The sequence below is a fragment of the Thunnus thynnus genome, chromosome 3 (genome assembly GCF_963924715.1).
Source record: "Thunnus thynnus chromosome 3, fThuThy2.1, whole genome shotgun sequence".
NCBI lineage: Eukaryota > Metazoa > Chordata > Actinopteri > Scombriformes > Scombridae > Thunnus > Thunnus thynnus.
Window position 1 is genome coordinate 35,257,873 of NC_089519.1, and position 26,353 is coordinate 35,284,225.

Genomic DNA, 26,353 nt, shown 5'->3' on the forward strand with positions numbered 1-26,353 from the left:
TTTCAATTGAAATCGCAGAAAGTGAACAGGTAGTGCTCTATAAGTGGAACAGGACGTGATTTTTGGACACAGCCAAGTAAATTAATTCAAAATTCTTGCAGATTTTATTCTCAAAATCGACATTTTTCAGTAGACTCAGATTAATATCAGATTGTGCTGAAACAATGATCAAAAAATATTTTTTCAAGCTTCTCATGTAAGAATTGGCTGATTTTACTTTGTTTTGAAGCTTTATAAACTGAATATCTTAACGAGTTTTGACAGTTGTGTGATTTTTCTAATGTTTTTATGACATTTTAAAAACTACAGGCTCGATTGATCATTTTAAAAACAATTTTACTCAAAAAACAATTTTTCATTACTCTCAGCTCTAATCATAGTGATATCTTTATTTGTCCTTAATGATCTTCCATACTCCCTTCACTTATTTGTGGAATTTAAAAAAACGAAAAAACTTTGACTTCAAAGGTTTGCAGGTTTTGAAACACACAGAGCCACCTGACGTTGTTGTTGTTTACAGTCTCTCATCTCACCTGATCAAGGCAACAGCAACAATCAATCCTGGAATGCCCAGGCCAAACACGACACCCAGAGCGATGACCACAGTCTGGTCGGAGCCGGTGTCTTGGGGCCTCCCCAGCACATCGAACTGAACACCTTCTCCAAACACTTTGACAAGCTCCGCCATCAACACAGCTGATTCACTCTGCAGCTTCCTGTCGGATCAAACACAGTGATCAGTATTTGGTGTAAGTTAAGCGGTCCGAGACCCCCTGAAACCTGAAACCAGCCCTGCACTGTGCACACTTCTGTCATATATTTAAGGCGTAAGGTTATTAGTGTTAATTAGAAACTCAAAAAAGACACTAAACTATAACTGAAAACTACCTTTTTATGTTGATTTAATGGTTAAATTTGTGCTGTAAAAGGAGCTTTTTTCTATAATTTACAGATTCAAAAACAGAGAGACAAAGTTTCAGCAACCTGACAGACATAATAGAACTAATCCTGACAAGACTGGTTGATTAATCAACAACAACTTTGATAATTAATTAAACATTTTAATCATTTATCAGGAACATTCTCTAGAAAAATCCAGCAATATGAAGACATCAACCAGAGAGAAAGACCATGTTCAAACATCAAACTCTTACTCTTTGACGTCCTCAAAGGAAACAACCTCCCCTTCATCCACAGCGATGAAGCTGACCAGAGTCTCCACATCTGCTCTCAGCGTTCTGGACTCAGCCGCTCCTCTCTTAGAGCTGGACACCTCGATGATGGTCACAGTCCAGCCCAGAGCTTTCTCTAAAGACCTGAGAGACAGAAAAACTGGATTAAAACAACAAAAAGGAGAAAGAATAAATCTCAAACCAAACTTTATCATCAGTTAAACTCTTACTTCTTCATCTGTGGAACATTTTTCTCCACAACGTTGGCGGGTTGGTTGAGGGAGATGGTCACCACGTCGCTGCTGCTCGCACTTCCCTGAACCTCCACCTGCGGGAAGAGGAGCGCCGTGTTCGGTACATTTATTTATTTCATTTCACTCATATTACTAAACAATTCTTTATTGGACTAAATACAAAATCCTAAGAAGAAGAACATCAAAATGCAAATAATGGAAATAAAGGCATTAAAAGCAACACATTCATGTAATAAGATACTTTATTGTACTAAAATATTGCAAATTCAACATGAAACCAACAACTGGACTAGAGTTGCAATGATTGGTCAATTAATCAGTTGCCAGAAATTTAATTTCCAACTAATTTGATAATTGATTAATCATTTTGAGTCATCTTTTTAAGCCCCCCTTCACTCAAAAACATGTTTCTCTTCTTGTTCCTTCAGTTGGATGTTCTTCTTCTGTGTGCAGAGTTTGTTTTCACATTCATTTGCTGAAAATTTTCTCTTTGCTCACTGAAAATCTGAGTTTAAGAGGCGGGTCTTGTCTCGATTTTTGCTGTTGTATAAAAATAGTTTGGCGGCTCCTCGTCACTCACCTCCACCATGGCCGTAGCGTGAAGTCCTTCGGGGTCCGTGACCTTCACCTCCACTTCAGCCGTCTGTCCAGCCAGTCCCACCGCCGACACCACGAACACCAGACCCGAGGACGCCTCCACGTTGAAATAAGGACTCGCTGCTGACAGACTGTAGACCAGCTGACCCTCATCACCGACATCAGAGTCTGACGCCTGGAGGGGCAGAGAGGAGGACGGGACGAAGGTTTAAAAAAAAAAAAAAATCTGGAAACATTTGTTCAGTTTATAATGTCATGCGTCAGAGATGTGCAGCGGTCTCTTGCTGTAGCCATGGTAACCATCATTTGATTGACGTTCACTTTAAGTTTGTGTTGATGTTCGGAGGCAAGATGGTGAAGTGCAAATATGTGGATTTTCTTACATTGAGGACAAAAAGGGACAGAAAACCCTGTGTGTGATATGTAGTGAAGTGCTCGCAACTGAGACTGGAAATTATTTAAGATAGTATAAAATAATTTCAAAGGTAGATTTCTTTTTTTTTTTTTTGCATGTACAGGTTTAAGGTGCTTGGCTGTTCATGAGTCTTATGGCTTGTAGAAAGAAGCTACTGCACATTCTGGCTATTTTAGCTTTGATGGAGCAATATAAGTATATAAGTTAAGATATATAATTTTATGGCCTTATTTATTTTGTGCAGTTTTTTATTTTAGTGTACATGCAGTTGTTGTGGTCCTCCTCAGTTTCTTAATAATGTGCTCTGAAATGCACTTTGTACATGTAAATATATGTATTTATGGTAAAAAAAAAAGATGACATATGTGTGTTTTCAAAGAATATTTTTGAAAAATACCCAGGGTGAGACCAGTTGAGAACCCCTGATCTAGAGTTTTCAGTCTCTGCCAGGTGAGTTTATGTCCTGAGAGGTGTTTGAAATGTTCCAGTGACCGTTCAGGTAACCCTGACTGTAATAGAAATGATCTGTTCCCTCCAGTTCTGCTGCTGCTGACACATTAACTACATCACTAACAGTGTGAACGGCTCGCTCCGTGAGTTTCAGTTCAAAGTACAAAACTCCTTATAATCACTCTTACAGTTACGAGGCTATTATATAACAGGGAGGAGATACTGTGGACGTCACCTCTGTCCCTATCTCACGTACACTGTGAGTTTATGACTGGAAGGTGTTTCTCAAGACTATATTGATGTTTTCTGACAAACGGAAACTGACTGGAGCCAAGTGTGTTTACCTTGAGTTGGACGACGGGGGTTTTATACGGGGCGATGCTGAAGATGGAGGCATTGTAGACCTCAGAGGAAAACTGTGGCGCCTCGTTCACGTCCTCCACCTGAACTCTGACCTGAGAGAGAGACAGAAAGAAAAAGTAGGTGAAGATACTGAGGAGAATATCTGTGGTTCAGGCTCCAGAGTAACACGCTTATGTTTACAGTCGTGTTTTATTCTTAACAGAAACATTTGGGTGCTACTTTCTAATAAGTCACTCTTTGTTAAGGGTTTATAAGCAAATGTTAATACACCATTTACTTATTTATAGATAATAATAAGCCATAGTAAGAAAGACCTCCAGCATTTAGCTTTTTAGTTCATCAGGAAGACCCCTCCATTTATTAACAACATAAGAAACCTTAATTAATATTTTTTAATTACAATTTTATTGATGTCAATCAGGTGTAAATGCAGTCTGTACAGTGCGGCCATATTATTAAAGTGGACATATTCTACATTTTGTCTTTTGTTTTTGCCATTTATATCCTGTTATGAGCCTTCAGCTATCAGGCTCCTCTTCTATGGAACCATCTACCGGATTCAGTCCGGGGTGCAGACACCCTCTCTATGTTTAAGAGTAGGCTTAAAACTTTCCTTTTTGATAAAGCTTATAGTTAGGGCCGACCAGGCTCGCCTTGGATCAGCCCTTAGTTATGCTGCTATAGGCCTAGACTGCTGGGGGACTTCCCATGATGCACTGAGCTCCTCTCTCCTCCTCCTCCTCTCCATCTGTATGCATTCATGTAACATCAATGCATGTCACTAACTTTGCTTCTTCCCCGGAGTTTTTTGTGCTTTCTCATCTCACAGGAAAACCTGAGTCCCGGGCCTTCGTGGTCCTTCACAGTCCTGATGGCATCCTTCCCTGTCTATTGATGCTTGTGCTTGTTGTTGTTGTTGTAATTGTTGCTCTCCTGTCCCCCCTCCCCCTTTCCCTCTCTCTTTCTCTCTCTCAACCCAACCGGTCAAAGCAGATGGCCGCCCACCAAGAGCCAGACACTCCGTGTGGAGTGCAACAACCTTTCCAAAAGGATGACATTAGCTGAAAAAGATACAAAGCTTAACAGTGCTAACTTGCAGAGCTTTGAGGCCAAGCTAGCAGACCTAGAAGATCGGAGCTGGCGAGATAATCTACGTATTCTGGGGAAACCTGAGGGAGCCGAAGGTGCTAATTCTATTCAGTTCATCTCTTCTAATCTTCCTAAATGGTTCCCCAGTCTGGGTGAACAAACTGTTGAGATTATGAGATCACATCGTATCCCCCAATCCAGTAAGGTCAACTCTGATGGCCCTCGCACTATCCTGCATTTCACAGACTGAGACAGGATCCTCACAGCAGCAAGACATACTCCGCTCATTCTTGGCGGTAAACACATTCGCTTCAGTGCGGACTACAGCTGCCATGCCATTGACCAGCGCCGATGTTTCGCTCTTGCTATTGGCAATACTAAGAAGATGGCTCCCTACATCGCATCTTTGATTCTCACACAGGTGCAGAAGATTTTCTAAAAGCTCAGGATTCTTCGATGGTGGGCGTTTAAATGGCCCTTGTCAAAAACATTCAGTACCGGACCTTTTGACATCTATGGTCAATCTTGACTGCTTATGTTGGAGGATCGCATAATACCAGGTCCACAGAACTACCCCAGTGAGGAAACCCATTGACTGGTATTTGTTATTTTCATTTCATTAATTACAAGTTCCTTTTTATGGGAAGATGTTCTATGTTTATATAGGCAATTTGTTATTTTTTGAGATAGTATTAATATTGTAGCTTACCCTTTATCACATTTTCTTTTCTTTTTTTTTCTTTTTTCATATGTTTTTCATTTATAGCAATTTGCCAATGCAAAACAACGGCACTAATATTTATTAGCTAGTTATCCATCACTGCCTGTTTGGCAGCTAATTTGGCTTTTAATGGAACGGGCTGTTGCGCCAGGAATAGTAGCCCCCTTTCTCAGTGTCAGGTGTCTACGAAACTTTTCTTCTTTTTTTTCTGTCCTTTTTGCTATGGGGATGGGGATAAGGTCTGTTTATTATGTTTTTGATTTTCTTTTTGGGTACTTCCCACTGAGGGATTTTTTGGGCACAGTGGCGCCCAGGGCTGGGAGGGTTATAGTTCTCACCTTTCTTATTATTACAACGATACTCAGGTGACTGAACTTTTGTGTATATTACTTATTTGTATAGAATGGGGATGTCTTACATTGTCCTTTACTTTTGTTCAACTTAACTTAGTATCCCCATGACTACTTTACAGTTAGCCAGCTGGAATATAAGAGGTTTGAAAAACCCTATCAAACGTTCCGCTTGTTTAGACCTTCTCCATAGGAAGCATATTGATATAGTTTTCATACAGGAGTCTCATCTGATAGCAGCCGACATACATCGGTTTGCGGATAGATTTTATTATGTGGCTTCCTCAGCCTCTTTTGTTTCTAAGACCCTTGGTTCTTTAAATGTTCTGAAACGCTCCCTATCTATAAATATTCTAGAGAAATTTGGTAGTATTGATGGGTGAATTGCAGTGATTAAAACTATTATCTCTGGACGTAAATTAGCGTTTATATCTGTTTACGCCCCTAACAAATTTGACCAAGAATTTTTTCAATGTGGGATACTTTCAGAACTCCAGGATTTTGTTTTCATCTTAGGAGGGGATATGAATGCTGCCTTAGACCCTAAATTAGATCACTCAGTCTTACAGGATCATCGTTCTCATTCTCAAATATCAGCTTCAACCTCTTTGTCACATATGATATCAGAATTTAATTTACTGGATGCATATAGAGTGGTTAACCCTTCAGCTAGGCAGTATAACTTTTTCTCCAATAGACATAGATCCTACTCGCGCATTGACTATATTTTTATCTCCTCAGGAATCTCTGAAATATATGATGCAACAATGCTTCCCTCTCCTTTGTCTTTGACCACTCTATCCTATTGGTTAAACTTCTTTTATTAAATTCACCTGCTAAAGCATCACGCTGGCGATTCAACATCACTCTTTTGAAAAATACTGATTATTGTAAATATTTCAGGTGTGAACTTGACAAATTTGTGTCTGAGAACACTGGTACTGTGGATGATCCTTGGATATTTTGGTATTAAAGGGGTGCATTAGGAACATTACCATATCTTTTGCTCCTCATCTTAATAAAGCTCGGTTTAATAAAATTCATGAATTGGAATCAAAGCTTTTTGAATTGGAAAAGCAACAACAGTTAACATTTTGCAAGATTAGAGACCAGGATATTCAGATAACACGCATAGAATTAGAATTAGAATTCCCTTCTCAGACATAGAGCCGAATTTCTCATTCATAAAACTAGAAGAAATTATTATTTTAACGGCTCCAGACCTAGTCATCTTCTTGCTAAGAGATTGAGATATAATGACAAATTCTCCACTATTTCCACTATCAAGTCCAGTCACTCGTATAATATTGTTTCCAAACCCGAGGAAATAAATAGTGAATTTAGAAATTTTTATGCAAAGTTGTACTCTTCAGAAGTTACCCTAGACAGAGATAGATGTGATCTTTTTTTTCAGAACCTAAATCTCCCGACCTTAAATCAGGAGGAATCTGATCAACTACAGGCCCCTATTTCCCTTGAGGAACTCGAAAATGCCACACAACTAATGAAAAAGGGCAAATCACCAGGTTGAGATGGTATTCCTCCTGAAGTTTACCTGGTGTTTTGGGATCGCTTAGGTAAATTTATGTTACAGATGATCACTACTTCTATTGATAGAGGATTTTTTAATAGTGATATTAACTCTGCCATTCTCACTGTTCTTTTAAAACCAAACAAAGACTCCACCCTTCATAATAGCTATAGAGCCTTGTCAATTTTGAATGCCGAAATTAAAATATATGCCAAAGTGTTAGCCACCAGACTTGAAACACATATGACCAAACTTGTACATCATGATCAGTCTGGTTTTATTAAAACTCGTCAAGCGGCAGATAACATACGTAGACTACTCCATGTGATCAACTTCTCTCACGACATTCCCTCAACTTGTGCAGTCCTTTCTTTAGATGCTAAACAGGCTTTTGATCGCCTAGAGTGGGAATATTTATGGTATGTACTTGACAGATTCCACTTGGGTCCAAGTTTCATTACGATGATAAAAATGTTGTATGCTAATCCCTCAGCTACAGTCATTACAGGGAACATTTTTTCATCTTCCTTCCCCATATCACGGGGTTCTAGGCAGGGATGCGTTCTATCATCTTTATCATTTGCCCTTTCACTTGAGCCATTAGCTCAAAAGATAAGGCAGCATCCATTGATTTCTCCAATTACTTTTTATACCACATCTCACCACCTATCATTATTTGCAGATGATATTTTACTTTACTTAGATAATGTCCCAACCTCCATTCCTCAAGTCCTGGATACTTTTGAAGATTTAGTGCTTTGTCAGGATATGAGATTAACTGGTCTAAGTCATCATTACTTCCATTAAATTCATTTTTTGACCCCTCAACCACTGGGACAAGATTCACAGTCTCATCTCTAAATTTATCTGGAAGGGCAAGCGTCCTCGCCTTAAATTGACAACTCTGCAGCGTGGTAGACAGGAAGTAGGACTAGCCGTCCCTAACTTTTTTAAACAGGTTGTATTTTGGTCTTTTGTGTTGTGCCCGTTATCAATCTGGTTAGACCCCGATGCATCAGTCTCATGGCAGGCTCTTGAGGAAAACCTGGCCTCCCCACATCGCTTACAAGATCTAACATATTCAAACCTGTCTCCTAAACTCTTCAAATCCAAACTGGGCTCTATTATGTCTTTCCTTTTAACAACCTGGTACTTTGTAGAAAAAGCAACTCACTAAAGTGGCATAATCACAGTCCCATTTTTCATAATTATGCTCTTCTTACAGGAGGTACCCTGTTTTCATTTCCTCAATGAAGTAATAGAGGCATCCACTCATTGTCTGACATGTGTAATGAGGAAGGTCTCAGAACATTTAATGACTTGCGAATAACATATAACCTACCTGGCTTCTCCTTTTTCTTATACCTACAACTTAGAGCATCCATGCACACTCATGGTGTTCCCTGTGGGCAACCTCTCTACACCCATGAACTCCATCTCTTATTTAATGTGGGAGTTTGGGCAAGTGGTTTAGTTTCCAAGGTTTATAACTTGTTACTGAATTCTTCGTGTGGTCCTCTCACTGTCCATCAAGTGTGGGAAAGAGAGTTTGAACATCTCAGTGGTGAGATCAATTGGTTTACAGTTTGGGATAATTTGGACCGCACAGCTAAAAATCCTAACCATAAACTTATTCATTTTAATTTTTACATAGACTTTATCTAACTCCAAGAAAATTCCATCTTATGAAACTCTTACCCTATCCATTTTGTCATCTATGTACTTTAGGCTGTGTGGGCTCATTTGTACATATGTACTGGGAGTGCCCTGGTGTGGCTGCATTCTGGAAAGTAGTAACTTCTGCATTATTAAATCTTCTGGGGGAACACATTCCATGTTGTCCCAGATTGGTGATTCTGAACGATACTTCAACACTTAACCTGCCATCTACCAAATTTTTCATCTTATTTGCGGGTATTACTGCAGCAAAAAAACGCTAGCTCTTAGATGGAAACCTCCTAATTCCCTTACCTATTCTCAATGGATGATGTTTTTCCTGAGTACTTTGTACATGGAGCAATCCATAGCTAGAATACACAGAGCTAAAGAATCAACTGTCCAGTCATGGGCCTCTGCAATAGCAGAGGTTAAACAGATGTTGGTTTGAATATGTTTTCATGTGACATTATAAGATATGCAATTGTAAGTTGATGTAATGTTGTAATTTTATGCATTTCTCCAGCATGTATCAATGAACTATTGCGGGTTGGGAGGGGAGGGAACTGGGCGCCACATGGGTGGGAGGGAGGGAGGGATTACCTTTTGTTAGCTACAGGGTGATAAGTATCTCAACATCCAGTCCAATCATTGATTTTTCAGCAAACTAACTTAATAAGTATTACCACAGTAAATGCTCAAGCAATCTCCTAACTGTTAAGTTGAATGGTATCGGTATCGTTTAACAGTTTATCATCATGAATTATGAAGATATGTATTTGATAGAAAAATTCATGTATTAGTTAAGTAGATATGGTCATATGTATGTATGTATTTGGCGGCAGGGCCTTGAGGGGAACACTATAATAGACATATGGACATCATGGTCATCATGTGAAAGTGAGAGTTCTGTAAAGTTTTGTCTGGGGCTGTTAGAAGGAATCTGTAAACAACTAGAGGTGCCTCCCAGGGCATCAAGGCCGTCAATATATACTAGTGTCTTTCCTTTGTCTTGTCAGAATTCTCCACGGAGACTCTGCGTACTCTCCGTGTCTACAACATATGTTTGGTTTGGATTAAAGAGACGCTTGACTATTCAATCCGCTCATTTGAGAAAATGAACGCAACTTTAGTTTATCTTAATTGCTTGAAGAATCCCTAAAAACTGTCTGCCTTATTGACAGTTGCGTTTTGACAGATCATAATTAGTATCAGACTTTACTGGAATGTTTCAAATCTGTTGCCCCCTTCATGTTATAGTGGGATATATTATATTATTATACTTTGTTATTTTGTGTTGTTATGGTAACAAATTCTGTTATCTTTTTTCTTTGGAAGTAAAAACAATTGATAACAAAAAGAACAGAGTGGGCTCATCAGGAAGGGGGCCTTAAAGCGACAGGAGCTAAAACGGCCTGTTTCAGACAGAGGCTGAACTGAGGGGCTGAAGGGCCAGTATAAGATAAATAAGGAGTTTTTAACTGTAAATCATGCAATGATATTCCAGTAGAGCCCCGGAATATAAATATAGACCTGGAAACGTGCAGAGTATGTCCTCTTTAAGAAGAAAATTGACCCAGCAAGTTGGAAGGTCACCTAACAAGGAAGCTTTGTCTTCCCTTGCAAAAACTGAATAATTCCCATCCGCAGCATTGTTTTCCTTGACCTGGTTCACATCAAGTTTGTCAGACTCAGCTAGTTAATTTGAGATCAGATCACAATTAGGTACAATCAAGATAATAGTGTTTATTAATACAGTACAGATCACATGTTAATACCAGGTGTGAATGAGGACGAAGTGTCTGTTGGATCAGGATGTAAATAAACTGAGACAGAACAGGTCGTACCATTGCTATGGCTGTTGTAGGGGGGGACCTCGTGTCCACTGCCTCCACGTCCAGGATGTACCACTCCTGCTTCTCCTTGTCCAGCTCTGTTTTGGTCAGGATCGCTCCGTTGGCGTTGACGGAGAACACATCAGTGTGTGTTTTCAGAGTGTAGGCGACGTCGTATAGGTCACTTCCTGATGAGGCCCAGACCTTCCCCACCGTCACGCCGGCCGGCCGGTTCTCAGGTAGGCTGAAGTTGTAGGAGGAGCTCTGGAAGGCCACGCCCTCCTCCAGACTGACCACGACACGGGCTGCGAGGAAGCAGCACAACACATATACAGTATTTACAGAAAAAACTGACGTAGTAACCTGCGCTGATAAGCTGAAACTTTTTCATGGAAGGAAACTGTGATTGTTCCAACAGCTTCTTTGTTATGTTATAAATAATATAGTATTGTAAGTCAAACAATCAAACTTTATTTGTATCGCACCTTTCGAAGAGGTTTACATGATTCAAAGTGCTTTGCAGGTGACTGACGATGACGTAAAACAAATGTAAACAGTAAAATAAATCAAATCAAATCAATAAGTCAAAATGTAATAAAACCAATAACAGATGTAAAATAAAATCAGAACTAGATAAAATAGATGAAGGAAAATAAATGATTAAATACATTAGTCAATTTATAAGATGGTGTAAGTCACCATATACAAAAAAATTCTAATTATTTACAGTTTGAAATGATAAATCAAAGTTGTATTTTGACTCATACTCATTAAAGGGGACTATGTTGCACATTTACAGTTCTTTCTACTGGAATATCTTTGCATGATTTACAGTATTTTTTATCTTATACTGGTCCTTTATGCAGGCCCTCAGTTCAGCCTCTGTCTGAAACAGGCTGTTTTAGCTCCTGTCTCTTTAAGGCCCCGCCTCCTGATGAGCCCACTCTGTTTGAAACCCTGACTTTTGACTTGCAGGCAGCAAATCTACATATGTTAACCTCAGGTTTTGCAACTTTGACCATGTTTAGCATAGATATCGGTCATCATAATAATATATAAATACAATAACAGAAAATCACAAAAAGCATATGTCCCCTTTAAATAAATGATGCTGCCCCTGATAGTGCATCACAAATCACATGTCAAAATGACTTGGCTAAAAAGAAAAACATGGCTGCTTCTGTTTCTAACACACTGAAGCTTTCTCTACAAAAATCTTCTTTATGTTGCTGATGGTCTGGTGGTTATCTCGGTTAATTCAACATGGAGGCTTGTAAGTTATTAATGTTGAGTAAAACAAACAACGCTGTCAGACTGACCTGTGGAGTTCAGAGGAGGGTGGCCGTGGTCTTTAGCCATGGCTGTCAGCACTACTGTGGTGTCTTCTGTGACATCAGCAAGGTCAGAGGTCAAAGACACTTCCCCGGTCTTACTGTTTAAGGCCAAATATGGAGAACCTCCTTCACAGAAGCTACGAAAGCAGAGTGAAAAACACCAACATTTAACATTAGACATGATGGGAAACAGTGATGGAAAGTAACTCAGAAACATTTACTCAAGTACTGTATTTTGAGGTACTTGTACTTGGCTTGAGTATTTCCATGTGATGCTACTTTATACTTCCACTCCATTACATTTCAGAGGGAAATATTGTACTTTCTACTCCACTACATTTATCTATGTATCATCTTTCAGATGAAGATTTGACACAATGGATAATATAACAAGCTTTTAAAATACAACACATTGTTAAAGATGAAACCAGTGGTTTCCAACCTTTTTGTCTTTTGACGTCTTACAAAAAGCAGTGTGTAGTCGGGGTCACATTTCACATGTCTATGATTTGTTAACAGCTCCACCAAATAGTGATTTTTCCCTCTAAACTTCTCACATGCTTTCATTTCAATAAATGTTCAAATGATCCAATATTTCAGCAAAAATCAAAGATTAGAGAAAAAGTCCAAAAACTGAAAACAGATTTGTGTATCAGAACTTTGGTTTTTCTTCTTTCCTCTCCCATTAATCATCTCACCACCCCTCAGATTTATCTGCTGACCCTTTGGAGGGGCCCAACCCCTAGGTTGGGAACCACTGGACTAAACTAGCTAACTGTATATAAAGTAGTTGAAACTAGCTCCACCTCCAGCAGCTACAACAGTAACATGCTGCTCTAACACTGATGCTTCACTATTAATAATCTAATGATGTCATATATAATAATATATCAGTCAGAGGGACCAAACCACTACTTTTACTGCAATACTTTAACTACATCAAGCTCATAATACTTATATACTTTTACTGCAATACTTTAACTACATCAAGCTCATAATACTTATGTACTTTTACTGCAATACTTTAACTACATCAAGCTCATAATACTTATGTACTTTTACTGCAATACTTTAACTACATCAAGCTCATAATACTTATGTACTTTTACTGTAGGAGGATTTTTCATGCAGGACTTTTACTTGTAATGGATAAATAAAGTAGTTGAAACTAGTCATTCACTCAGTCACTGCAAACCCTTATAAATACACACTTGGACAGTTTGGTTACAGTTTGCATTAGAGGAGCAGGTTTTTTTTTAATGGAAAGTTTTTTAATTGAATTTTATAGAAAATACCAATAAACCCCCCCCCCAAATATATCTCTGATATATTTCCCGTTGTTGGAAAGAATCCCATTAGAGGAGTATGTTGATATTTTTTGTTTTATGCTTTGCTTTCTTTGTTTACAATGTTCAGACAGACTGCACTACTTGTTTAAGTGTTTACTTTTTAAATTACTTTTGAATGTTTAATTACTTGAATGAGCTCCATGCTTTGTTTTTTCTATTACTTTCTAATTGTGTATAAATGTTCATCATCATTAATTTAAAATGTTAATAAAGTGATACATGGTTCGATAGAAATACCTTGAAGTTGTCTTAACATTTTAAGTCACAGTTCAAATGGCTGTTTATTCACCGTTGTAAATACTGTCAATGACTAATTATGTCAAGAAATAAGGTTTGTGGAAAAAATATTTAAATTTAAACTCACTGTAGTCCTCAGTGTTAGTAGTCAGTTACACAATAATGTGTTGAGTAGTATGTCGTACATTTTGCAGTTTACAGTAAAAATCTGTAAGTATGCCACTGAAAAGTGCAAATTAACAGTAATAAACAATGCAATCCTTTTGGCATTATTTTGCTATAAAAGTAGAAAATGAATTAAACTATTTATTTATAAAAGTGTTAAAAACTGTTAATTTCAGCAACAGCAAGACACCGTTAATTTTGCAGTAAATTAATGGCAACCCTACATTTGGTGAGTAGTACTTGGGGGTCCTGGAAGGCAGCATTTCACTGCAGCTGGTCCCGGTTTTCTAATTGTGTGTGCGACTGGTCTGGGTTCATGCCAGTGCCACTGGTGCTGGCCAGATAGTACTACTACTACTACGACGACTACCACTACTACTACTACTACTACTATGACTGTGCCCTGAGAAGCGTGAAAATATACGGTCCAAATGTTCTTAATGTTAAATCATGCTGACAAACATTCACACTATTGTTCTTCAAAGGTTTTTTTATGATACAGGGCAGTTGTGGGGAAACAATCTAATCTTCACCAAACTTGGTACAAAATCTATGAGTTAATTTCTTGGTATCACTTATTGTTTTTCTGTAATTGGTTGCCAAACTTTTGAAGATGTGGATGATACCCTTAATGGGCCAGAACTCTTCAATGCTAAATTGAAATGCAACTAAATGTGGGAATGTTGTACACAAAGCCACACTGCACAAGTGTGTAACATTTTATATAAGTCTACCCACAGTACAGTAACATTATAACATGATATTTCTGCAGTTCTGTTGTCTTTAATAAAATGAAACTTGTTACACAAGTTCTCTGTGAGAATCTGCACGACACACTGAATCATGGCACCAATAGCCCCACACCACCACTAATTATTAACTGCCATATCTCTTAAATGTAATATACCAGGGTAACCAAATTCTACAAAGTTGTACAGATGGTGATGCTGAACCAGTGTGTTGTATTAGCAGCAATGCTTTGCAAGTTATTTCAGCTAGTCTACTGATGTCATATATAATGCTGTCATATATAATAATATATCAGTCAGAGGGACCAAACTACTACTTTTACTGCAATACTTTAACTACATCAAGTTGATAATACTTATGTACTTTTACTGTAGCAAGATTTTTCATGCAGTACTTTTACTTGTAATGGAGTATTTTTACATTGCTGTATTGGTACCTTTACTTAAGTAAAGGATTTGAGTACTTCTACCACCACTGCTGGGAAATCATACAAATATACTATTAATTTTACTGTAAACCACAACTACATGATTTTTAAAAGGTTTTAACATTTTAAAAAGGAATAAATAGTTTGTTGCAATTTTATGTTTTCATGTGATCAGGTTTTTGCATAAAGTGCAGTTTAATTACTGTAGGGGACATTGTGTACGATAGTCACTGGCGTGCCACAACCTGATATTCCTGGCCTCTATCAGAAGGCTTAGGCAACTTATTCAATGAAGAAAGAGCTTCCACAGATTGTGTTCCTTCTCACTGTCGGAATACTTTACTGAAGGGTTGTTTGTGGATAACATCAACATGTACAATGTGTGGTATATATGCTCATAAACGCACACACATGCCCACAAACAAGGGCGAACAGTAAGTCCATGGATGAAGGAAAGAACTCGGTACACAACTGGACAGAACTTCTCCGGATGTTTTCCTTGCGGATCTAGTCCGTATTCCCCTTCCTATTGTCAGTGATGTCACAGGTGAGCCCAAGTTGTAGCAGCAACAGGGGGTTTTGTAAAATTACAGTCAGACACTGTAGCAGCCAGCTTATAAAGTGATAAATGATCATTTCTAGTTAGTTAACTAATTCTAGTTAGCTAACTAAGTAATTCTAGTTAGTTAACTAGTTAATGCAGAAGAACAATAGTTTCAGCAGCGTTCAGTGATTCAACAAGATCATGAGCTTTTATTTATTCCAATATCATGTCTCGAATGTGTGAGTGTTGGCACCAGGATCTGAGCTGACCTGTAGGTGATGACCGAATTGTTCTTGGCGTCTCTGTCGGTGGCGGAGAGCGTCAGCAGCAGCTTCCCTTCCTCGGCATCTTTCAGCAGGATGCTGCTGACGTAGCTGCTGGAGCTGAACTCCGGCCTGTTGTCATTGACGTCAATGAGGCTCACGCTGATGGTGGTGATGTTCTGAGGCATAAGGTACAATTTAATAAACAACATAACAACAATTCTACTAATACTAACAACTCCAAAATCTTAATTGTACATTGATCTAATGAAATTTTAAAAACTTACTAAAATTTTAAAATGTTCTATTATTCATGTTTTATATGGAAAATTGAACTGATAAGCATTACACAAACCAAAGATTTAGATTGTTTCATCAGTTTGGATCATGTTACTCCTGTTCTGTTATCTTTTATTAGCTTTTCAATTTTTACGCTTTTCTGTTTTTAGCTTTAATTATAGAACTTTAGACCACAGTGTAGTGATAAATGTGCTACACAGATTTAATTTGACTTAATTTAATGTAAGATTTAAGTCACTTCAGGGTCCTAATGAATAAAGGTCAACATGATGGAAAGAAATTAGCTGTTTTTAGTCATTCTACACTCACTGAGCACTTTATTAGGAACACCTGTACAATCTAATGTCTCCCTATCAAGTGCCTTCATGTACATGATAATGGGGTGGACAAAATAGTGGAACCAATTTTCAATATAATGCACTCCAGTACACCATCACCATCCACTACAACCTCAATAATAAACATAAAGTAGAATTATCACCTTTCTGACAATGAAAAAAAAAAAAATTGAAAATGTAGAAGCTTCGTAAAAGTAGAATTTATGGCAGAGCTGTTGGATTGGATTGCACAGTGCTTGCAGAGTGTATATACAATACAGATTATTACAGTGAATATATTTCACCTTTGAAAAGTTAATTTTGTGAAAAATTTACTGCCCTTCAAGTCATGACTAGCAAATGGCTGCTTTAATTTTGGGTGTAATAGGGTCGAAAGGTGCACTTCACTGCCAATATAAATTCATACTTTCAACATGCATGTCTTTAATTTCATTTTCACAGTGATTTTTGTAGTTAAGAAGTTTTGTAATAATCTATTTGTTGCACTACCAAATTGCATCTTTTCATTATTAAAACATTATTTTGTCATTTACTTGAAACCAAACCAAAGCAGCTATGAAAACAATATCACCTACACCAATTTATGCATAATTAAGTTAAAAGTTGAACATCTGTTTGACTCCTGTGTGTTTACAGAGTCTGTCTCCATCTTTTCTGCTGCTATTTCGTACCTCTCTCTGCGGGTTGCCTTTGTCTGAGGCCCTAATAAGCAGATTGTAAGTTTCCTTGCTCTCCCGATCCAGAGCGCCAACAGCCAGCAGCATCCCGTCCTGCAACACAAAAATACGATTTCAGAGCACTGACACAGGACAAGCTGAAAAACATTCCCACAATCCTCTCCGGGCCTCACCTCTCTGAACCTGAAGAGTGAGTTATCGGAGGCGAGAGTGAGGGAGACCTCTCCGTTGGGGCCGAGGTCGGCGTCTGTGGGCCGGATGGGGAACACCTCCCTTGGAGTATCTTCTGAGTAGTCACCCTCAGGGATGAACAGGGGATCTGGGATATCTGGGAACTGTGGGGCGTTGTCGTTGTAGTCCAGGACGGTGATGTTAAGCTGAGCTGTGGCTCTCAGACCGTCTGTCACATGATCCACCGCCACAACCTCAATACAGAAACACAAATATATGAACTCAGTTGAGCAAATACACATGATTTTAACTGCTTTCGATGTTTCTGAGGATCTTTCATGCAATTATGTTTGTTTCATAAAACAAAAAGTTAGATCTTTCAAAGTTTAAGTTGTTGTCCAAAACCTTTTTTACAGGATTATTTTTGTCACAACACAAGCACAAAATACAATTCACAAATGTGTTTTGTATTTTAAATTAAATGAATGCTTTAAAATGTGTTTTAATAATCAAATATTTAACAGGTTAAAATAAAATTCACAAATATTTCTGAATCTTGCGAATGAAAAAACTGCTCGAGCACCTGCCCCTTGATGTCCAAAATGCCCTTTTGTCAAGGCATATTTATTTATTTATTTATTTATTTATTTCATTTTTGTGAAGGCCTGCATGGCCCTTCAAGAAGAACATTTCACAATTAATAATAATTTAGCTATAAATAAAATGACAGTCATGACCGCTGCCGTCAGTCATATGATGACCCTTCACCTGAGGTCATCCGTGACGTGCCCTAATAGTATTAACTGAGTTGCTGCAGCAACCAGGGACACTGCAGACTAACGCTCAGCAGGAGAAATAACAATGATTTGGGATTTCATTTCGCTCTAAAAAGGGAGAACTTCAGCTGCCGGTAAACGAGGTTTGCAGCGGTGTTATGTGTGCGTTGTTTGGTGTATTTTACAAGACGAAGTGAAGTGAGCATGTTTGCAGTCTGTTCAGTTAGCTGCCAGCTAACCACAGTGTGCTGCTTTTCATTACGTTATGTAACAGTAATGTTATGTGTTCATTGATTGGTCAGCTGATCTGACAGGACAGTAAACAGTCGGCTGTTGTTGTCAAACAGCAGATCAGCAAAACTACCTGTGGAGCATGAAAGCACCAACAGCAGCTGATCATATTTATTCATAAAATAAAAATGACCAAATCGTGAATCAATCACAAAAAACACTCTTGTGACTTTTTTTTATTCATGAGCCAAAAGGCTTCTCCTTTCTTCTTCTGTGTTTCAGTGCGTCTCAGCTCCTTCGTGAAAACATGATGCTGCACAGCTGCGTCTCCTATAAAATCATCACGTCAGATTTTCACATACTAAATAAGCAACATTTTATTTAGACATTCTGCAGGCGACAGCTGTTTTTTTGCTCCTTTATGTCAGTTCTGTTCGTTCAGTAATTAGCGTGTTTAAATTGTCTATTTGTGTCTTATTCTGTGACAGCCAGATGCCGCTATAGATCTGTAATCAAATGATACATATTGGAGCAGTTATCAGGTGTTTTCCTTCCAGCTATCAATATGTATAAATTATTAAGTAACAGTGTAAAGTATTAATTAATTGTATGAATGAATTTTAAGTTTAAACTTTAGAGTTTAAACTGTTACTTAATAAGTTCTACTCATTTAGAGCTGACTTCTACATATTTGACATTTAGGGTGAAGTGCGTCATGAGTAGTTGTGTCTCCTCAAAATGACGCTGGTGTGAGCGAGGACCATAGACTGTGGGGCGAGGACGTCTCGTTTGGTGAATTAAGTTCCTCCGTCCTCGTGAAGAGACGGGAGTGAGGGAAGCGATGTGACATGTTAGCGTAATGAAAAGCACTCTATGATGGCAGCAACCTCCCCAGCAACCCCGTCAACAGCAACTGTACTATGTGCCCCATCAGGTAGAATATGTGTGCCTTAGGTCACACTGGTGATGCTCAACATACTATGAAGTGATGATTATGAGGTAGAAATCTATCACTATGGCTGTTCTGCATAACGGCTACAGTTCATATGGCTGTAAGAAGTGGTGGAGGAAAATAACACCGACAGCTCTGTTTGTTGTACAGTTTGATGTGTCATCACATTCTGTTTACGAATGTTTTTGTCCTTGTTTTTGTTTTGAAATTATGTAAACTTTTTTGTGAGAGATGCTCACAGATAAGTGAATGTTTGGATTGCTACATGTGTAGTCATCTTGGCGTTTATTATTGCTGTTATAATGACAGGCAGTAATTTCAAATATAATTTTCATGTTGGGGTTACAGAGTCAGGAACATGTGAGATGCTATTTGATAGTTGAGATGAGACAGCTGAGTGATTTTTGCGCTGCTGAATAAGACTGCTGTGACTTTAAATTGATTCTAAAATGAAGTCTGGTTTGTTTACTTAAAAAGCAAGTTACTGCCAACAGAACACACATTGACACAATAGAGAGAGAATCATAGTCATAATCGTTGTCATTGTCCCCCACTCCTATTACATCAGGTGGGGGACAATGATATGATATGATGCGATTTGTTGTAAGATTCCATGTTATATTCGGTTTGAATAAATGTTGCTATAATTCAACAGGTTATGCTGTAAGTGATGTCGGTGTATGCTGTTTAACAGTCTTGTTCCATGTGCCCCTTTTTAACTTTGAGCACCTACCCCTCTAAAATTCTCTGCACGGCCCTGCTCCTAAATGCGTAAACCTAACCAACCCAACCAATGAAGGCAACGAATACTAGCCAGTCAGAGGCAGAGTAGGGCGGGTTATGACTTTGCCATCCCAGGAAAAAAAAATTGGCATACAGTAAAGACCATTTTTACACCAAGAAATAAAAGCATTATAAAACAACAGACTAAAGATTGTCTATACAAGAACAAGGTGTACAAGGAAACTGAACTGTATTCTGTTTATGAATCACTTATTTTTCTGGAACTGTGTATAGATATAATAAATGAAATGAAATGAAATATCAAAATATGAAGTGAGAAGTGAAAAGAAGTGTGTATGTATCAGATAATGTTTCTGACATGTCCCCCAGAAGATGTACATTGCTGTGTGTTTTGGGGAGCCGGACTCCCTGAGAACTGAATATCTTCACTGAAACAGACAAAAACCAGGAGATAAAAACATCATGTTGTGGAAAATAGTGGTTTTACCTGTAATACGTAGCTATCCTTTGTCTCTCTGTCCAAAGTGACATCCTTTCTCAGGGAGACAACGCCTTGTTTGTTAATGTCAAAGGTATTGTTGGTATAAAGGAAGTAACCATTGGAGAATCCACCCTGAAGAAGAAGAAGATGATGATGATGAGGAAGTGTGTTAGATACATCAGCTGACAGCACAGTCAGAGATAATCTTCAGCACTGAAGTACTGTAGCTGTAAATACTTATCAGAAAAAAAAGTATGATCAGAGAAATGAAAGCAATAGTCCCAATAAATCACTATGATCATAAAACAATAGTGCCAAGGTCCAAAACAAATCTTTAAATCTATTAGATAAGGAGATAACTGCAATTTACTGGAACACAGTTCAACAATCAGGTCATCTGTAGCAGTTCTGTGTGAAATGCATCAATAATTAAAGCTGCAAGCAGCGTTGAACAGGCCCTCGCACCTCCGCCGTGAATCAAGATGAATCAGAAACTGTGTTTCTTCAAATATTTTTATCTTTTGCTCATCATTTTTTTCCACAGCAAATTTTATCCAATCTTCACTGATGTTACATAAATATTTGATATATTTGATACATTATCCTGTAACTGGTTGCCAAATTATTGAAGAAAAACTGCCATAAGTCATGAATACAACATGTATTTGACTCACATGTAATTTTTCACACTTTTTCTTTTACAAACTCCAAGTATTACAGTATATTACCAGACAGGATTGAGATATTTTGGCTATGTTCTGGATCCTTATACAGATGACTGCTTTCTAAATATTTTCTATTATTAAAATAATTAAGTGAGAGCATTGTGCAGCCTTGGAAAAGCTTTGAGCTCTCTAGCTTTCTAGTTACAGAAATTCTAGTGGTGACTCAGCTGCTTTTTGGTAGCAAATGTCCTGCTGACCAAACAAACTGTTAATTTCCAAAGTACAAGTAAGAACACAAATGAATTTACTGTCCTGCCGATGAGATTATTGATTATTGCAACTGTCCTGATAACCATTGCATCTGTCTAAGCCTCTGTTTGCGCATACACAAGCACATGAGTGTCAGAGCTATGTGCCCCTCTCTCCTCTCTCCCTATTTTATTGTTTCTTTTCTCATGTATGTAAACGTTGTGATGTGAGTCTCCTCTATGTGCATGTGTAGTCTGTCCTCCTGCCAGGTCTCCATGGTAATGGAGGTCATGTGCCTCAGGTCCTATTCTGTCCTGGTGGCACCTGGAAGCTGCTCAGCGTCCTCTTCATCACATTCTTCATATATAATATAAATCCATTATGATTTTGTTATACTGTTTAATGCCGTATTCTGTAATTTGTCTTTCTTGTTCTTTTCTGTACACACGCATCTATTGCACATCTGTCCATCCTGGGAGAAGGATCCCTCCTCTGTTGCTCTTCCTGAGGTTTCTTCCATTTTTTTTCTTCAAGTTTCTTCTTCAAGTGCCAAAAACTGCAGTTCCTTGAATGCCCACTTGAGGCTCTAAAAGCCAGTAAATCCCCATAGACCCCCATGTTAAAATGCCCAACTTTACAGCAGAAATAAACATGTTTACAGCCTGGTGCAAAAAAAAGGTTTTTGGTCTATATAACTAATTTCCCCATTCATGACAACTGTACAGAGTTGAATTTTTATATACCTCACCTATTAAAATTTTATTAAGGCTTAAAGTTATGCATAATTAAGGGTGTGACCACTTTGAGAGACAGGTAGGTGGGTCACAAGCAGGTCACTACCACAGCGACAGCATTGGTTAGGTAATGTAACCATGGTATATCCCTGGATTCACAGAGTGAAGGCACAGCCGTAGCCGTCACTATTTAGGTGTGTTTTCAGTTTGTGAAAGTTAACGGTAACATTTTGTTTACCAAAAAAAGTCTTGCTCAGCATATGGTTGTGCTAAAAGACCCTCTAAGGAGTCAGATGTTCAGTTTTTTCCGGTAAATACGTTTTGTTTTAATGGTTTTAAGCCTGTTTTTCGCTGAAATTAGCATTAGCATTATCACAGTTAACCATAGACTGTAAATGCACCATGCTAACCAAGCTAGCAGCTAGCTGGTAGCGTTAGGGTCAGCTCCACACTCTCATCCAAGGATGGTCACTTCTGGCTCCAAAAATCCAAGATGGCAACAGTCAAAATGCAAACTCGAGGCTTCAAAACATGAGTCCCCAAACTAACGGGTGACGTCACGGTGGCTACGTCCATTATTTTTTACAGTCTATGGTCTAAGGACAGAGGATGTTGTATTGCTGTACAGACTGTAAAGCCCCCTGAGGCAAATTTTTGAAATTGGGCTATACAAATAAAATTGACTTGATTTAACACCACTACACACAAGAATCTGCTCTTATAGGGGTAAATACCAAATAGTTTTGCTGAATAGAACCAGGTAACGTAACTCACCTCATCCTTGTCAGTGACCTCCAGGGTCAGGATGGATGCACCGCTGGCCAGGTTCTCAGAGACGGCCACGTCATAACTTTCCTTACTGAACTCAGGTGGGTTGTTGTTCACGTCCTTCACCTTCACAACCACAGAGCTGTTCCCAACCAGTGAGGGAGTTCCCCCATCAGAGGCCTGAACCATCAGCCTGTACACCTTCACCTCACTGTAGTCCAGAGGTTGGACCAGCCGCAGAGTCCCGCTGGAAGAGTCCAACTCGAAGACAGCAGGGTCTGATGAGGGACTTTGCTTGAAAATACTGTAAGTAATGCTCCCATTTGAACCTTCATCAGGGTCTACAGCTGATAAGCTGAGCACGCTTGTACCCACTGACTCTGTTTCTAAGACTTCAACCTCGTACTCTGCCTCTGAGAACTTGGGGATGTTATCATTGATATCGGACACTTGGACCAGCAGGGTGGCTGTAGACGACCTTGCTGGTCGACCCTGGTCTTCAGCCATCACCTGCAGGTTGTACTCAGCCTTGGTCTCCCTGTCAAGAGCATCAGCCACACTCACGATCCCAGACACAGGATCAATAGAGAACCTCCCCTCTGCTCCTCTCAGAGAGTATCTGATCTCCTTGTTGAAGCTGCTGTCTTTGTCTGTAGCTAGAACTCTAGTAACATTGGATCCTACTTTTGCGTCCTCTGGGACTGATTTAGTGACAGAATTGGAGGCAAAAACAGGACTGTTATCATTGATGTCAGTAACCTGAACCTCCACAACAGCAGTGTCACTGTTGGTGCCATCGGAGATGGAGATCTGCACAGTGTAGTTGTGCGGGGCTTCATCGTAGTCAAGCTTCAGCTTGGTGGTAAATTCACCAGTGGGTGAGATGGCGAACTTGTCGGCATATGTGTCTACTTGGAGAGTCACAGGAACCTCAGCAGGTATTGCGTGGAAGTTAACCTGAATACATACAGATGAGCAGGATGCAAAAATTATTTGACTAATTACCAACCAGTGTTGATAAAGAGAGTCTGAATCACTCGTCTTTCTGAATCAGCTTTTGAATTTAAAACATCTCTGACTTACCTTGACGATCAAAACTCCTGGATCCTGTTCTTCTTCTACAGTGCCATTGAAAACTTTTTGTAAAAACTGAGGTTTGGAGTCACCAGAAGCACGAATGTTCGCCTGTACTGAGGAGGAGCGTGGTATGATGCCGCCTAGAGGTGCAGAAGAATATCATAATGAATTACAATATTATAGTGTGATAAATTTTTTTTATCTTCTGCTTTGGGTACGGAGTTGTATCATAAAGATAACATTTGAACACAGAGAGGCTGATTATTTATTATTATGTTGAAATAAGCTGTGTGTGCCAACAGAACGATGTGATTGGCTCGTGGGGTTTAGGTATGATTTCGAAGTGGATGAAGTCACAGTGAGCAGCTGAGATTGTTGTCATGCTACTCAATCACAAGCATGTTGCTGCAGTTACCTTTTCAAAAAAAAAATTAGTTTGTACAACTTGTTATTTGACCATATTTAAAAAGGCGTGGTGGTGTTGATAGCTGTTCTGAATTGCCACACTGCCTCGCCTGCTGTCTCATATCTTTCCAGGAGTTTTTTTTATCTCCTTATTGTCTTGATTCAATGAATCATAAATATGATGATAACAGCTCATGTTTTTGGACAATCCAGCCTTGAAAGGATTAATGATGTAACACTTGGTTGCACACATGAAAAGTGACAGAAGTAGTAGTGAGACTTTCACGCCTCTGCACACAGACCAGTCACTGTTTTAAGTGGTGGTGATTGTTCGATTGTCTACTTTGGAAATCTACAAAAACTGACGCAGGCCTCCCTGATTCCAGAAAGGGGGTTTGGATACGAACCTAGGACCTTTAGAGTTCTTTTAGCCCTGGACTTTAATCTTTATGGACAAGATTACTAGCAAATGAATGTTGGTTTTATTACTTTATTAATGCTATGAGCATGTTAACCATGGATTTAATGTGAGGTCTGAATGAATTATGAAGAACAAAGTATGACACAAAGTTAAACAAACAAAGCTAAGGCAGTCCGTTGCTTTCTATGGTGTAGTGTTTGGGTTATACAGGGATAAGAAATGCAAATGTAAAAAGCCTTTTTGGAAGCTGCAATTAAGCACAATAGAGAGTTGGAGTGAATAGAGGTATGTGATAAGGGATCCAATATCTATATATGGGTGTGATAACAATTTGATGATACCAAGACATGCGATACTGCAAAACATGAAGAGCTTGACTTGACATCACTGACTGAAGTGCAGCAATTGAAAGTTTCAGCCCACAAAGAGCAAAGAACAACAATATTCTGCCTCTAATTAATTGAAAATTATTGATATTGGCTGTAGGATTCAATTAATGTTGCCATGAATCATGATTGTAGCTTAAAAAGTTGTGATTTAGTGCTGATTTTCTTCTTTATTTTAACTGGCAAATCATCACATTCATAAAAAAGTGGATATATAAGAAAAGTGATTATTAAATTTGATTGAATAATTAGCTCTGGCAAGCAGTAGGTAGTGCGGGGCACTGTTAAAATCTACCATCTGTGGCTGTTATGGTGAGTGGGAAGTCCAGAATCCCGTTTTCAAGCAGTTCGATGGTCTTAGCCAGCCAGATCTCTCCTGTGTCTTCATTAATGGAGAAGTAGCTGTCGTTGTTCCCAAAGTTAATAGAATATTTGATCTGTCCGTTTTCACCATAATCTGGATCTTCTGCCTTAACCTTTGAGTTATATCATACAAATCATCATCTTAATAGCACTTCAAAAAATGTCAGATGAAAAAAAAATATACATCAACAAGTTGTCAATATAAACAAAACAATGATAAATGAATCTTGATTATATTAAAGAATGGAGCAGATGTAAGGTTTTAACAATAACACAATGAACCCAGCAGACACGTATCAGACTAATCAATGAACTATGGCATAACTATGGCATTTAGTAACGAAATGACTAATTAAGTTGTAAAAATCAAGGTTAAGGGTTACATAAACAGGTGTGTCATGTAATTTATTGCAAAAAGAAAAAAGCACAAAGGGACCTGAAATTGAACCTTGAGGAACTCCGTGGTTAATTTGTGCTGCTAATGATGATGAGTTTCAAGTTATCAAAATAATATGAGCTAAGCCCATTGTCTAGTGTCAATTACGTTAGCAATTTTGAATAATAAAAAAATAAGTTATGAGAACTATGTTTAAATGTATGAAAACAAATTATGCTTCTATATAAGCATACTCAGGGCATAGACACAGTAGTTGGACACGTGCTAAACACTGGATAGAATAATATCTGAACAGTATTTAAAATAATAGACCTTGTAAAAATGTTTTAAACCATATTCAGAAATATTTAACTAGCTCACATTCAGTGTGTGAGTAATAATGAATAAAATTGTTTCAATTACTCACCTGAACCAGCAACATTCCCACTGTCTGATTTGCAAACACCTTCCCTTCGTACTTGCTGCTGCTGAACGCAGGACTGTTGTCGTTCTCATCCAGAAGAGTTACATTGACTTGGACATCTACAACATTGTTGGGTGGATTCTTCTCTGTCGCTTCAATCTTTCAAATTAACAAAAGAACAACCTGTAAGTTAGGCTTACAGTGTAATCAGGTCAAGATACAACACTGTTTTAACTTTGTAAAATATAAAAATTGACATAAATAAAAAGTGATATTTATGTCAATCTCAGAGATCATCATTATAGCTACTATT

The 26,353-nt window shown here is 38.4% G+C and overlaps 1 protein-coding gene across 1 annotated transcript in view; it reads right to left on the bottom strand.

The window, feature by feature from the left end:
• LOC137180273 (protocadherin Fat 4) overlaps positions 1-26,353 on the bottom strand; it is a 37,539-nt gene that overhangs the window by 1,679 nt on the left and 9,507 nt on the right. The window contains exons 13-27 of the mRNA XM_067585579.1: positions 26,044-26,199; positions 25,173-25,353; positions 23,672-23,805; positions 22,595-23,545; positions 20,179-20,304; positions 16,991-17,242; positions 16,812-16,910; positions 15,509-15,681; positions 11,753-11,904; positions 10,446-10,738; positions 3,233-3,343; positions 2,007-2,198; positions 1,403-1,500; positions 1,155-1,316; positions 534-716 (exon numbers count right to left, since the gene is read on the bottom strand). Of these exons, the coding sequence (XP_067441680.1) occupies positions 534-716; positions 1,155-1,316; positions 1,403-1,500; positions 2,007-2,198; positions 3,233-3,343; positions 10,446-10,738; positions 11,753-11,904; positions 15,509-15,681; positions 16,812-16,910; positions 16,991-17,242; positions 20,179-20,304; positions 22,595-23,545; positions 23,672-23,805; positions 25,173-25,353; positions 26,044-26,199 (3,263 nt within the window). The remainder of the gene's footprint in view (positions 1-533; positions 717-1,154; positions 1,317-1,402; positions 1,501-2,006; positions 2,199-3,232; positions 3,344-10,445; positions 10,739-11,752; positions 11,905-15,508; positions 15,682-16,811; positions 16,911-16,990; positions 17,243-20,178; positions 20,305-22,594; positions 23,546-23,671; positions 23,806-25,172; positions 25,354-26,043; positions 26,200-26,353) is intronic.